At 51.9% G+C, this 14,437-nt stretch overlaps 1 protein-coding gene across 16 annotated transcripts in view; it reads right to left on the bottom strand.

Moving 5' to 3' along the window:
* BANP (BTG3 associated nuclear protein) overlaps nucleotides 1-14,437 on the bottom strand; it is a 127,814-nt gene that overhangs the window by 36,792 nt on the left and 76,585 nt on the right. For 9 of the 16 annotated variants that reach the window (XM_074401200.1, XM_074401222.1, XM_074401203.1 and 6 more), the window contains 3 exons: nucleotides 13,312-13,448; nucleotides 11,205-11,276; nucleotides 8,625-8,663 (listed from right to left, as the gene is read on the bottom strand). In XM_074401200.1, the coding sequence (XP_074257301.1) occupies nucleotides 8,625-8,663; nucleotides 11,205-11,276; nucleotides 13,312-13,448 (248 nt within the window). The remainder of the gene's footprint in view (nucleotides 1-8,624; nucleotides 8,664-11,204; nucleotides 11,277-13,311; nucleotides 13,449-14,437) is intronic. The other 7 variants (XM_074401174.1, XM_074401239.1, XM_074401196.1 and 4 more) reach the window with 1 other exon arrangement.

Raw genomic sequence — 14,437 nt, 5'->3', positions numbered from 1 at the left:
TTTGCACTGCCCCTCCCTGAGTGCTGGAGTGTGGACGACACCAGCCAAGGGTAGCCCAGAGCCTGGTAAGTGCCAGGCAGGCCATGTGTGCCCAGCAAAGCCCACCAACTTCCTGAGCGGTTGCTGCTGCCACCCCACTGGCATGAGGAGGGCACGGAAGCACCAAGAAGTGGCGCGGTGGCTCACGCCTGTAATCCCAGCACTGTGGGAGGCTGAGGCAGGCGGATCACGAGGTCAGGAGATCGAGACCATCCTGGCCAACATTGTGAAACCCCGTCTCTACCAAAAATACAAAAATGAGCTAGGCATGGCGGTGCGTGCCTGTAGTCCCAGCTACTTGGGAGGCTGAGACAGGAGAATCGCTTCAACCCAGGAGGAGGAGGCCTCAGTGAGCCAAGATCACACCACTGCACTCCAGCCTGGGCAACAGAGGGAGACTCCATCTTAAAAAAAAGAAGAAGAAGAAGAAAAAATGCCGCATCCCCAAGATGACAGACACTGAGGGAGTGGCAGTCCCAAGACTGGGACCCATGGCGACTCTCCCACCCCACCCCCATCCAGTTCTCTCTCAAAAGATCTGCACCCACAGCCGGGTGCTCATCTGTGGCCAAGAAAAGTATTTTAGGAAGTGGCCCCAGGGAGAAGAAAGGTACTGTGGCCAGATGCCACTGAGGGCAGGTATTCTCTTCCGGGTCCACAAGGGGGCGTAGTTTCAAAGGCAAGAACTTCCTAGTGCCATACTTCCAACCCCGTCTCCAACCTGGAGATTAAAAGTCTTTTAATCTTTTTTTTTCTTTGAGACTGAGTTTCGCTCTTGTTACCCAGACTGGAGTGCAATGGCGCGATCTCGGCTCACTGCAACCTCCGCCTCCTGGGTTCAAGCAATTCTCCTGCCTCAGCCTCCTGAGTAGCTGGGATTACAGGCACACGCCACCATGCCCAGCCAATTTTTTGTATTTTTAGTAGAGACGGAGTTTCACCATGTTGACCAGGATGGTCTCGATCTCTTCACCTCGTGATGCACCCACCTCGGCCTCCCGAAGTGCTGGGATTACAGGCGTGAGCCACCACACCTGGCCTAAAAGTCTTTAACTTTCACGCTGCTCACGAAGATAGACTGCCCAGAAATCAAAGGTCAATCACTCCAGCGAAAGTTTCAAGGAACTCCTTTCATAGGACTGAAAACTTGAATGGGGCGAGAGTATCTCCCAGGTTAAAAGTCCTTTTCCCCCACATCTGGGTGGACTCCACCTCTGGATCCCCTTCCACAACATGGTGGGAGCTGCTTTTCTTTCTCCTTTTCCTCTCTCTCTGCCTAAATAAATCACTTTCTGCAAACTCTTTGGGGTTGGACAGTTACTTAAAATGAGCTCACCATGCCCGACGGGGTCCCCTCCCTCATTTTTGGGCGAGTGAAGGGCCAAGGGCCTAGAACACATCCTGAGGAGTTGAGCCTCCCCTGCGCCCCGAAACCCAGACTCTACTCACAGGATCCCCCACCTACAGGTGGTCTGAGTGCCCAGCATAGGACCGCTCTGCGGGGGGTGAGGGGAGCGCTTCTCTGCGGAGGGAGGGGCAGGGGGACAGCGAGTCAGGCATGTTATGACCGACAGGTGCTGCAGAGGGAAGAAAGGTCCTTCCTGTTGCTGGAAGAGGTCAGTCTGTAGTCCCCAAGGGCTGCTCCCGCTGAGACCCCTTGGCACAGCCCAGCTGCAATGAAAGCCTTCCTTTGGCCCTGGCCTCCCCTCTAAGAAATACTCAAATGCATCCAGAGACAACTCTATCAGAATCTTTCAGACAGCGCGGAGGGACGTGGAAAACCACGGCAAACGTCGAGCTACCTTCCGGCCCACACCCACCACAGGACTCACCAACAGAAGGGCGGCCACGCCAAAAATCTGACTCGAGTTCTCAGGGAATCTTCATTCTAATGCTGAGTGACATGGATAATCCTAACTTCATTCTAATGCTGCAGTAACATGGATAATTCTTAATTTTATTCCAATGTGGGAGTGACATGGATAATACTAATTTCATTCTAATGTGGGAGTTACATAAATAATCCTAATTTCATTCTAATGCTGAGGTGGCATGGATAATCCTAATTTTCCTGATCTAGATTAAAAGCCCTGAGAAGTATGTTAAAAGTTAATTTTTAAATAGCAAGTTTATAATCATTTTTCTTAAACTTGAATGTCACCTTTTAAACAGCTTTTTAATATAATTCAAGAACAATTATCTTTTGATTTATCAAAATATAAGGGAAGAATATGAATATATGCAGTATAAACTGTACAGAGTTACAAGTGTTTTTTAAAAACCACCTAATCACACAGGCGCAATGGCACACACCTATAGTCCCAGCTACTCATTACAACTTAGACCTACAAGCTCTTAAAAAAGAGACATAAGCTCGCTTGAGCCCGGGAGGTAGAGGTTGCAGTGAGCTCAGATCATGCCATTGCACTCTAGCCTAGGCAACAAGAATGAAACTCTAACTCAAAAAATTTTAAACAAGAGACATTAGCAATCATCTATTCCAGTCTTTTTCAAAGTGTGGATTGCAAAATCAATGCAATGTGTCACAGCCAGTCTTCAAGAAAAGCAGAACAGAAAACGGAATGAAAAACATTAGTGCAATCAGCATGCAATACTGACATTCTATGGACCTGTTCTGACCCTGTGAGCGCACACGTGACCAAGGGAGGAAGGTTCTGGAACCACAGTGGCAAGCTGCCTTCCTGCCGTGGCTTGCACAGATGCTGGTGGGGTCCAGCCACACAGGCTGGGTGCACTCATCACTGCAGGAGCATGCGGCGTCGGCTGCAGAACACGAGTTGGCCTTTACAGGGAGCCTGCCCAGGTCACACAGCGCTGGCTCAGGGTCCCCATGGCAGCAAAGCAACTGCACCAAGATGCGGGAAGGACAGCAGGTGGCTCCCCTCCCTGCCAGCCCCTCAAGTGGCCAACCGGTCTATCCACCTTTCGCAAAAGTTCCCATGACCTCATTAAAAAAGCCATCAATTTTCAGTTGAAATGCACTCAAAAATAAAGTCACCCACCTCACAGCAACTTTCAATCCTCATGACTTTTTAATTTTTAAGGGCGTTTTTCAGAATTCTTCTGAAAATCTGCACCAAATTAAAGATTCTATTATCATTAACAGTAGCTGAAAGCTGAAATTCCTTAAACGAGAAATGATTTTACACTCCTGCCACAGTCTGTCTGAACGTACTCTCCTGTGAATCGCCGGCACAGCGGGCGGCCTCTCCTAGCTCCAGTCCTTTCAGGGAACTCCAGACGCCCTGGCCCTGGTCTGATTTATTACACGAGGCCTGTCCTCTGTTCAAACAGATTCTGTAATCACTTAAGCTCACCACATGGGCAACAGCACGTCTACCTAAACCATTCCGAATTTCTGTGTGATATCCTCACTTGATCTTCCCTCTCAGGACGGCAAATGATTAATTTCGAATACCCACTGAGCAACAAAGCCGGCACTAAGGGGTTGTCCAGTAGAGGAAAATGCTGCCAAAGGCCTCGTGCCTTCGGTGAGGCAGGAACAAAAGAAATCAGCACAGTTTTCATCAGCTTACGGAGGAGCCGTATATCGAGAACTCCAGTGTCAACGAAGCAGCACCCATAACACGGCCGCAAACGCATCCCAAAAGCCAAAGCCCCGGCTCAGGTCCATGCAGCTCATTCTAAGGAGCTACCCATGCCAGAAGCCATCACCAGAACCACTGCGTTTTAATTTCAACGCCAATAGCACAGACGGTATGGCTGCCCCCGAAGGCAGCAGGCTAGGTGCGGACAAAGCGTGACGGCGACGAGGTGCAGGGCGGGAGGCACACACAGTGGGCTCTGCTCTGAAGGCAGTGGCACCATCACGGCTCACTGCAGCCTGGGCCTCCTGGTATCCAGCTATCCCCCTGCCTCAGCCTCATGAGTGGCTGGGACTACAGGCGCATGCCACCAGACCTGGCTAATTTTTTAGTTTTTTATTATTTTTTGTAGAGACAGGTTCTCGTTATGTTGCCCAGGCTGGTATCAAACTCCTTGGGTCAAGCAATCCTCCCACCTTGGCCTCCCCAAAGTGCTGGGATTACAGGTGTATGCCAGCACAAAACAATTTTTTTTTTAAGATTCAGCTGTAATTTAAATTTCCACGTTCTAAGAAATCCCTTCACCTTCTTTTCCTTCCTCCAGCCAGCGATGCCGGAACACTGGGGCATGACAGCGTAAGTACCTAGAGATGACAGTGAACAATAAAGACAAAGCATTGGAGTAGATGGGCACCGCGGCCAGGCAGCTGGCAGAGCAGAGGCCACAGGGGCCAGCAGCAGGGAGCAAGGAAGCACTCCTGGATGGGAGGCTGCACAGCACTGGAGGGCACGGCTCGGGAAGAGGAAGTGGGCACCATGAAGCCAGTGTGCCCCCACGTGCACCCCGCGCCATCCCATGAACCTCTCTGCAGATCCTTCCCATCCTCTTGCCCACAATTGGGGTGCACCGTCCGCTACTGCTGCCCCCAACACTGATCCCGGGAGGCTAAGCATGGGGGCTCCATCCGACCTCACTGACTCAGGTGCCCATGGCTTCTGGCCTCACACGGGCAGCAGCAGTCACCCGCCCCGTGGCTGTGCCACCGCTGTCCTGAGGCCTTGGTGCAGGCCGCTCTCCAGATCCCTCCTGCTGTGTGTCTCAGGCTCTGTGCACTCCCAGCGTACCCAACAGGGCCTGAAATGGACCCTAGTCAGCCTTCCTTAGGGCAAGGTCACGCTCACCCGCAGCACACCTGTCAGCAGACAGCCTCAGGTAGGGGAGCCCTCCCAGAGTCACCAAAAAGCCGTGAGTCCCACCCTGCCTGAGACCCAGCACCAGGTGTAAGCGCACACCACGACTGTCAGCAAAGAAGTCGGAGGATGCAGGTGCCGGGGGCGACGGGGAAAGGAGGTGGAGGTAGCCCTCCTGCACCCTCAGTATCAGAGACGTCAGGGCAGAAAGAGCGGAGACGGGGCAGTCCATCTCATGGCAGGGAAGAGGAGTAAGGCCGCTGTGGACATGACACTGGTCACGTGGCCACAAACCACACAGGGTTTCCTATTTTCCACTCAGACAGCAAATGGCAACTGTGGGGTGCGACGACAGTCCCTCAATATTTACTTCAAAGAAAACACGACTCACAAGGACGGTCCCTGGCAGCTGTGCTGCAGGGTCACACCAATGCAGCATGATGGCGCTTCCCAGCCCAGCAGCAGGGCACCGCAGCCACCAGGGCCCTCCTGGAGCTGCCGCTGCTGCCGGCTGCAGACGTGGCCTCAAACCCACCGCCCAGCGGCAATCCACAAGCATAGCGCACACCCACCCTCCACGGAGCAAAGAAGGAAGGCTATCTTCACAGAAGCTGTCCACTGACTCAGAAAATAATTGACTACAAGAAGTAAGAGCAATAATCATCTCAGAAGTAGAACAGGAGGAAAACCGCCAAGTGTGAGCCCAGCACAAGGAAAGGGGGCGGGAGCAGGGGGCGGGGTGAAGGGCTAGGGGCAAAGGCCCCAGCCCCAGGATATAAAACAGATGGCCAGAAGAGGGAAGGCCAGGCCTCCTGGCCACCCGCCCTGAGGAGATTTCTAGCAGCTCTGTCAGATTCTGAGTCCATTGGCACATAACCATTCTTAAATGACAGCTGAAATACTAATTAGAAGTGAATACTAAGCTAATCCTAAGTCAGTGATCTAGAAACTTACAGCAGCCATGCCCACTTCTTTGTGTTCTCTGCCTCAGGCTGAGGTGCTGTTCCTTGCCTTCCCCATCCACCTGGAGTGAGTGCAGGATACAGGGTCTCCTGTCAATCAAGCCAGCGCTCAACCAGGGCAAGTCAAAGGTACTGGGATGGGGCGGGGAGCTGAGCCATCTGCAGCGTTACATGAAGGACACTTCTGAGGTCAAGTCTGGCTGGAGGAGTGAGAGCCCTAGACCCACGTGCACTATCCTCCTGGAGGCAGGTGGGTGGGGAGGAGAGCGAATGGGCCCTGCGACCCCCGCACACGGCTCGGGGCTTCTCAGCCTAGTTGGCAACATGGAGGCGAGCGGGCTTCTCTGGGCCTTTTGAAACATCCTTCTGTTTCCCAAATGTGCGGTCAGCCTGGAGGACGAAGCCTGCATGTGCAGGGTGTGGCACGGTGGGAATGAGAGCTGGCCAAATGACGAAAAAAGAAAGAATTTCCACAAACAGAAAACGAGGGGAATTGCTCCACAGCTTTAACAGAAAAGGCAGCTTCAGATGAACACAGCTGTTTATTTAAATCACACAGCAGTTTCCTTCAAAAGAGAAGCAGCAGCCAGGTATGAGATTCCACCCGCCATGCTGTGTCAGCATTGGCCTCTCCTGAAGCCGTCTGTGATTTAAGATCCCACAAATATGACCAATAATAGCAATCAGGAGGTGAGAAGAACGTATGAGAGTTCACGGGAAAAACAAAAACAAGCGATTTACAAATGATTATTCATTTAACATAAAGAGCAGTCAGTACAGCAGCTTTCTTCATTCTGCAGTGAGGCCACTAAGAGAGCGGGGACTTGGAGGGGCCACTGAAGAAGCAGGAATGAGCAGCAGTCGCGACCCTGCTCCCAGTGAGAAGGCGTGTGGGGCAGTAGCAGTGACGGAGGAACCAGAGACACCGGAACAGAGTCTTGTTCAGGAATTCCAGACCCCAGAGTCCTTCCTGAACTCAGCCCTGTGCTGGCACTGATGGGCCTCCCCGCCTGCTGAGAAAAGCTGGAATCTCTGCCCTCACAATAGAGTTGGCAGAGTTTTGTCAGCAATCATCAACAGAAGCACTGCAGCAATCTAGAATAAACGCCGGGTCTATCTTTAAAATTCCAAGTGGATTTTGTTTAGGGGTAGAGACAGAACAAGGGAATAGGGAAGGTGGCATGCCTCACTTTTCCTAGGAACTCAAGTCCAGCAGCGTTTTAACTATGATACAATTTCACCACCAGTATGACCATAAACCACGTAGTTTCGCAGAAAACTAAGAGACGGACCACTGACTGGGAGTCCCATCCTCTGCTGTCCCAGCTGACCGTGAGAACCACGGGGAGAAAGGTGCAGAGAACTGACTCGCGCTGTGCCAACCACAGTCTTGTCACCCTGACGAACAAGGAAGACACAGCTGTGGATTTAAAACGGTGCATTCCAAGGCGGGGCGCGGGGGCTCACACCTGTAATCCAAGCACTTTGGGAGGCTGAGGCAGGCAGATCACCTGAGGTCAGGAGTGCGAGACCAGCCTGGCCAACAAGGTGAAACTTCATCTCTACTAAAAATACAAAAAAATTGGCCAAGCGTGGTGGTTAATGGGTACGTGCAATCCCAACTACTCGGGAGGCTGAGGCAGGCGAATCGCTTGAACCCGGAGGGTGGAGACTGCAGTGAGCCAAGATCACACCAGTGCACTCCAGCCTGGGCGACAGAGCCAGACTCTGTCTCACAAAAGGAGAGAGAGAACAAAAACTGTGCATTCCTTTGGCTCTTCTCCAAAGCAGCAATTTCCTATTTACAGGTGAGTCATGCTACAGGACCACCTGAGGAGACCCTCAGGATGATCTTTACGATCAAACTTTCCAACTGCAAAACTGACCTGAACTGCTTCTGGAGGGTCTGCAGCCCTACTCCCAACGTGCCTCTGAGGGGTCACAGCAAAGCCCACGGGATGCACGTGCCCTTCTGTCCCCCTCATCCGGGAGGCGTCTCGCTCCTGGGGTGCCCTGAGCTCTGTAGGGTCAGAGATCCGCAGGGCCCGGCTGTGGCAAAGGGCATGCACACGGGGCTTCTCAAAGGACAGTGTGCTGTGCTTCTGAAAAACGAGCACGATCTTGCTACGCAAGGAGCTGTGTTTATGGTTCTCACTGCCAGCCTCACAGGCTTTTGTTTTGTGAAATGGGAAGACCACCCAGACTCTTCAGTAGTAATCCAGAGTGACAGCCGTCTTCTGACTACAAAGGGTCCTCACGAGGACCTGGGAACAACAGCCTGCACCACCAGCGAGCTGCCTGTACTGCACAGCCACGCCCTCCCCAGGCCCGCATCGTAGGGGCACATCATTTCAGAAAGACAATTCGTACTGGGGTATTCACCCAATGGTCACTCTGCGTGTCAAGGATTAGAAAGCAGCAAAGTTTGAGAGTTTGACGGCGATACACAGGAGCAAAACCGCCTTTTGCTAACAGAGCTACCTGTGCAGACACGACCACCGCCAACATCCACACGGGTGTGCAGAAAATAACCATCGGCACGGGGCAGGGTATGTTTCCACCATAAAGCAAAAGCTACCCACAGAGCCTCGAATGTGACCTTCAAGCCCCGCCCTCCCCCTTCCAAGCCCGTGTGTTGCCACTGTGAGAAAAGCCAGTCTTGCTGAGGGGCTCACACTGAGGGACCTTCACACCCTCTCCCCTCCCATGAGAGACCCCGCTCCCTGGCAGCACAACGCCAGGGAGGAAAAGGCCAGGTGTATTGCAGGGGGACTGGAGCACTCACCTGACCGTCCCACCCCTCCCGTAAGAGCCCCACCCCTCAGCAGCGCAACACCCACAGGTGCATGGGGCCCGGGGCACTCACCTGACCGTCCTGCCCCACGTGGTGGATCTGGAGGTTGCCCTGCAAAGAATCAGAGGAGGCGACAGTCGTAAGCAGAAATACACCAAGACACATTGCAGGTCACCTGGGACAACAAGGAAAACACCAGTTCTGCCAAAGTTCAACCTCCAGCAGCAGAAACGTCCCAAAACGAAATACTTAAATTTCTAGGTACTATTTTTTATTGCAAAGATGAACAAACAACTCCAAAAGCACTATACCCATTTCCCGACCCTGACCCCTAATGAAAATGGCACTTTTGCTTTATATTTTATTTTGAAAGAATTTTAGCCTCATAAAAAGTAGCACAGAGAGGTCCCATGTGCACGCCACCCAGCTTCCCCCAATGGGGACACCTTACTGAGCTGTGCGGCATCACTCCAGGCACGGGCACACACAGCCCACCAGCTCACTCAGCCACAGGGCTGCTAAGAGCTCTCCAGCCAGAAATCCATTTTCATTCGTCGTAAAAAGGAATTGTTCTAAGTCTGTTAGACCCTGCTAAATGTTTATTTTCAGATATCTTGTTTTTGCAAAATAATTTTAAATGAACAAGGTATGAATTTATTGCGATGAGACTGCACACTGTCACTTATCACAAAGCCATTATTAATATGATTAGCAATTCTAATTCCTGATGAAAACAAGAAAGGCAATTACCTACACAAGATGGCTTCAGTTTTGAAAACTGAGGGGACAAAACTAATAATAAAAAATCCAAGTAGCAGTAAAGATTTTTTAGTATGAACTATAAAAAGCACGTGTGTGTTGATTTTTTTCTTTTGCTGCTTATCAATTTTCCTTCATTTCCAATGACAATAAGGAAATTAAGCACTCCGATGAGCTGCATGGCTTCTAGAGTCTAGAGTTCAGCCTCCCAGCCCCAACGTGCCTGTGCCTTGAGAAGTAAACCTTCCCCTGCCCCCATCAGAGGCAGCTCAAGCACTGGAAGCTGCTGCTGAGATCCTGCCCCTGGCAGCAGCTCAGGGCTCTGCCCCACTCCTGCAGCTGACCTCCCTGAGCTAACAGGTGCATCTCCCCGCATCCCCACAGAGGTGGTCCCTGACCCACCCACAGACACAGAACCCGGCTCTGCTCCTTCCTGGACACTCTGGCATACCAGGACTGTCCCTCCACCTGCCCCCTGCCCTGGTGCTTCCTTCCATCCATCCATCTTTACATGTTTCTTAGTGGCCTGGTCACGCCGCTGTGTGGATGAGCCCACTCATTCCCAGCGGCTCACGGCCCCCACATGACTTCGTTCCTCCCCTTTCACCTCATCCTCACTGCGCCCTTGGAACCTTACGCATGTGCTCCCCTCTCGGAATAACCCACTGGGAACTGCTGGTGTCCAAATTAAAGCCACCGCCAGCAGACACGTCCCAGTCCCTCGTGCTCCTCATGCCACGACGTGCATGTGTCCAAAGCCTTGCTCACAGGTACCTGGGCAGGACCTCTGGGCCTGCTGTGAGTCCCTGGAGGCCAGGCCTCTCGCTCCTCTGCTCCTCCACAGAACCTGCACCCTGCATGAGCTCCCAGGAGTCCTCACACACCTGCCAATATCTCCAAGTTCCCCTCGACCTAGCCCCAGGCTTCCTAGTCGCTGCTGCAGGTGTGTGTGGGGAAGCCCGACATCTTCATAACGACATACTGTCGTGCACCAAATATAAAGTGGGTGCCGCTGTCAAGACCTAGAAACAGCCATGCTCCTCATCGCGCAGAGCGCAAAACAGTCACTCCGCACCACACGTGTACGCTGCTCCGTGGCCACAGATGAGGCCCAGCTCAGTGTCCTGCACCTGCTGCTGCCTGTGTGGTAGGAAGCAGCCCAGAGTCAAAGGATGGTCCTACCAGTGGACGCAGGAGACAGTCCTGCCCTGGCACACAAACGCAGAGCATGGGGACCAGGCAGCCTCGGCTTTCTGAAAGCTCAGACCATCAGTCCTGCCTGCACATTCCACACCCAACAGCAGCTGAGCCCGTGCTTCTGAGCGTGTGGCTGGGGAGGGCTCCCGCACTTGAGACAACGGAGACAAGCACAGGGCCGGCAGGTTTGTCCAGGGCTAGTACCAGCTCTCCTCTCAGGACTGGCAGCATCACCTCACGGGATTCCCCACCATCCCATGAAATCAGCACTAATTCCACTGTGGCCACGAGGACGCTGGGGCCACGTGGCATACGAGGGAAACGTATCAGGTCATCTGGTAAGGGCAGGCCACACCTCGGGCACGCTGGGGGCCTCCCCAGGCAGGAGGGGCAGGGCCACACTGGGAAAGAAGGGTACTCAGAGGACACTTCCAGCCAGGAGCAGAAACATCGACCTAGGAGGTCTTGGCCAAGCCAGACCAGAAGGTGCAGAGACCAACAGACAGGAGGAGGAGGCAGCGAGGCCACAGAGACTCAGGCCCGCCCTGTGCACCTGTGAAGCAGAGTCCCCCAGCCATGGCCCACGTCCCCCATCCTCGGGGCTCCCAGCTGCCAGCGCACTGTGACACAGACGAACGTCAGGAGCATGCGGGCAGGGTGCTTGCAGGGACAGTGCTATGGCGAAGGCTGACTCACCTCGCTGTCCTGCGTGATCTGGACCTGCTCCCCCTGTGGCACCTGGGCGATGTGGAGGTGTCCCTGTGGGATCCGCAGCAAGAAAAGACACCAAGAAGCATCAGAAGAAAATCAAAAGCAAAGGAAACAAGAAACGTCTTCCGGAATGTGTGTTCTGGATTATCTGCCATTCAAACAGGTAACTAACTCCTGAATACTGCAATATAGTCTATGCTTAGCGTAAGCTTAAAGTCACTGCTTTAAATTACACTTTTGGTTCACAGTAGTCCTCCTCATCCACGAGGCTTTCAAGAAGCACCCCCTTCTCCCCACCACGTGGATGCCATAAACCGTGGACAGTGCTGAACCATATCCCTGCCTATACATGCTGCACAGCTTGGACACACTGGACAAAGGGAGGACCCGCGTCCCAGGCGGATGGAGCAGGACACCCAGACTCCACGTTCTTCTGCCTGGAAGAGCAGACAATTTGAAACTTATCAATTGTTTATTTCTAGAACTTCTCATTTAATATTCTCAGATCCCGGATGACCGTGGGTAATTAAAACCTGAGAAAGTGAGCCCAGGGCTAAGAGGGATACTGTGTGATGCACACAGAGTGTTTTACAGTACTTCACAAAGGAGCAACAGGTCCGAGGAGAGGTGTTTACACTTCTGAATGTTACTAAACTAAGGAAACTTTAAAATGTGCATGACACATAGAAAAGAGGGGAAACAGAAAAATCAGAATGACCCCTCTTTTCAAACAATACGCTCAGCTCTCTGGAGATGCTCGGAGGCTACACAGGCCGAGTGTGGCCGGGAGCAGGGGAGTCGTTTGTGTGCCTACACTCGGAACAGGGCAGGCAACATTTTTTTTAATGAAAAAAACACTCACATGACTATTTAAACAGCTTGAGTCAACACTAACAAATGTGATTCCAAAAAACAAAACAATTAAAAGAATCCAATGTTTATACATAAGGCAGGCAATTGCTATAAACCTATAAATGAAATGAATACTCATTATCTTATCTGAAATTAACTCTTAGTCAAAATGGTTCTTAAAATAAACTCCTGTAGAATGTTCTATGTAAGCATTATGGCAAAGTTATGTATTCTGGAACTCTTTCAAAGAGCTCCTTACTAACATGATGAGAGTAACTGCCTTTGTGAATGTCAAATGAATTGAATAAGCCTGTGAATTTCACTATTCAAATTCACCATTCATGACTGTCTCATCTCCTGTGGAAGAGAAAGGGTAATGCCCCATCTAAACTCTCCAGCATTTTCTGGAAGCCTTCCCCCTTGCAGACAATGTGCTGAAGCCACGGGAGACGAGAGCCACATCCCGCTCTCAGTAGTAGAGGACCCTGTTGCCAGAAGAAAGCCCTGTTACATGGGGGCACACAATGAACACCAGAGGTCCTGAGGGGGCTGGAGCAACTGAAAACATCAGCGATGTCTAGTGACACAGGTAAAATTTCTAGTCACCCAGCAAAGCTTCTGGAAAAGTCTTCCTTCTCTGCCACCCCCCTACTCTTGTGCCACAAAATTCAGGTGTTTGTAGAGGGACTTCACCCGGCAGTCAGTCCCTAGTTCATCAGGCTGGCTGCAGCTTGGGCCACAAAACCCTAACAGAGAACTCCGCATAGACAAGGCAGGGCACTGACTTGCTGCTGGGGCACTCCCGCCCAGCCTGGTGTGCTGAGAAACCCTGAGGGAAAGGCTGCATGGGAGCAACGGCCTCAAGCTTTTGTCACTGATCCTAGAAGGAAATTACTGTCTTTCCCTCAGTAAGAAGAGGGCTGCGCTTCTCAACTGAGCGTTATTACGATGCTTCCCAGGAGCATGGCGGGGCCCTTGTAGCTGATCGCCAGGGCCACGGTGAGCTGAGCGAATGCCCGCACCCCACCATGTGCTTCAACCCCTGGGTACTGCGACAGCTGCCCTCATCTGTGAAATGCAAGAGCTCACAGCCGTGATGGCCTCTCCTTTAAATGGGGTCCCTATGCCTCCTCCCAAGCTATCACCATGCTCCTGAAACGCAGTGGAAGCCGCCCCAGCCCTGCCGTGGCCCGCCTCGCCACCCGCCCCGCCCGAGGTGCGTGGTGGAGAGGGTACGTACTACTTGCACCTGTCCGTCTTCTCCGATCTGGTGGATCTGCACCTGCTGCGCGTTGGCCAGGGCGTAGTGCAGCGCCTGCGGCTGCGGCTGTGGCTGCGGAAGCTCGCTGGCAGGCGGTGGGGTGCTCATCATCGGCTCTGCGGGGCGACAGGTGCGAACGAGGTGAACGAGAAGTTTCTTAGGCATTGCCTCATGCAGCGCACGTGCCCCCCGCACCGCCGTCCGTCCCTCACTCTCCACTCCCACAGCAGAGAAGAGAAAATGCTTCATTCCTCCTTCATTCGCACTGCCTCCACTCTTCTGCAGAGGTCACTAAGAAAGCGTCTTAGGAGCTGAGGCTTCCGACATGGAACGCAGATGGGCTGAGAGTGGAGTGACACTGCCATGACAAAACCCCTTCTAGTCCCAACTTATTTAAATGAATGAAGTTCTGCAAGTGGACATTAAAAGCTATTTCAGGCCGGCAGTATCTGTCCATGGGTAATTAAACTGACAGGGAAAAAACCTCACCCACGCACTTAAAGATGCATTTCCAACAAATTTATTTGCTGTATTTAATCAAAACAAGAGAATGTGCTTTGATGTACTGTATATTTTCATTGTAATGATACCTCAATCATAATTTTCTTAAACACTTAGAGTATTAAGAGCACAGAAAAACTTTTTAATTTTCCACGTATACACAATTTTCTTGCAGAGAATTATGATGACTAATAAAAAGACTTTATGCATGAACACGTAATAAAAGGGGCTGGGCACAGTGGCTCCCACCTGTAATCCCAGCATTTTGAGGGGCCAAGACGGACAGATCACCAGAGGTCAGGATTTCGAGACCAGCCTGGTCAACATGGTGAAATCCCATCTCAACTAAAAGTACAAAAATTAGACGGGTGCGGGTAGCATGAGCCTGTAATCCTAGCTACTCAGGAGGCTGAGGCAAGACAATCACTTGAACCCAGGAGGCAGAGGCTGCAGTGGGCTGAGATGGCACCACTGCATTCCAGCCTCAGCAACAGAGCAAGATTCCGTCTCAAACAAAAAAAGTAGTAAGGTGAAATTCTGTGACAGAAGCTGAATGCTGATATGAATGAATGGAGAAAAATGAAAAACATAAAATTTCTGATTA

Source organism: Saimiri boliviensis, chromosome 1 (genome assembly GCF_048565385.1).
Source record: "Saimiri boliviensis isolate mSaiBol1 chromosome 1, mSaiBol1.pri, whole genome shotgun sequence".
NCBI lineage: Eukaryota > Metazoa > Chordata > Mammalia > Primates > Cebidae > Saimiri > Saimiri boliviensis.
The sequence above is the reverse complement of the archived record's forward strand: the minus strand, read 5'-3'. Positions and strand labels throughout refer to the sequence as shown.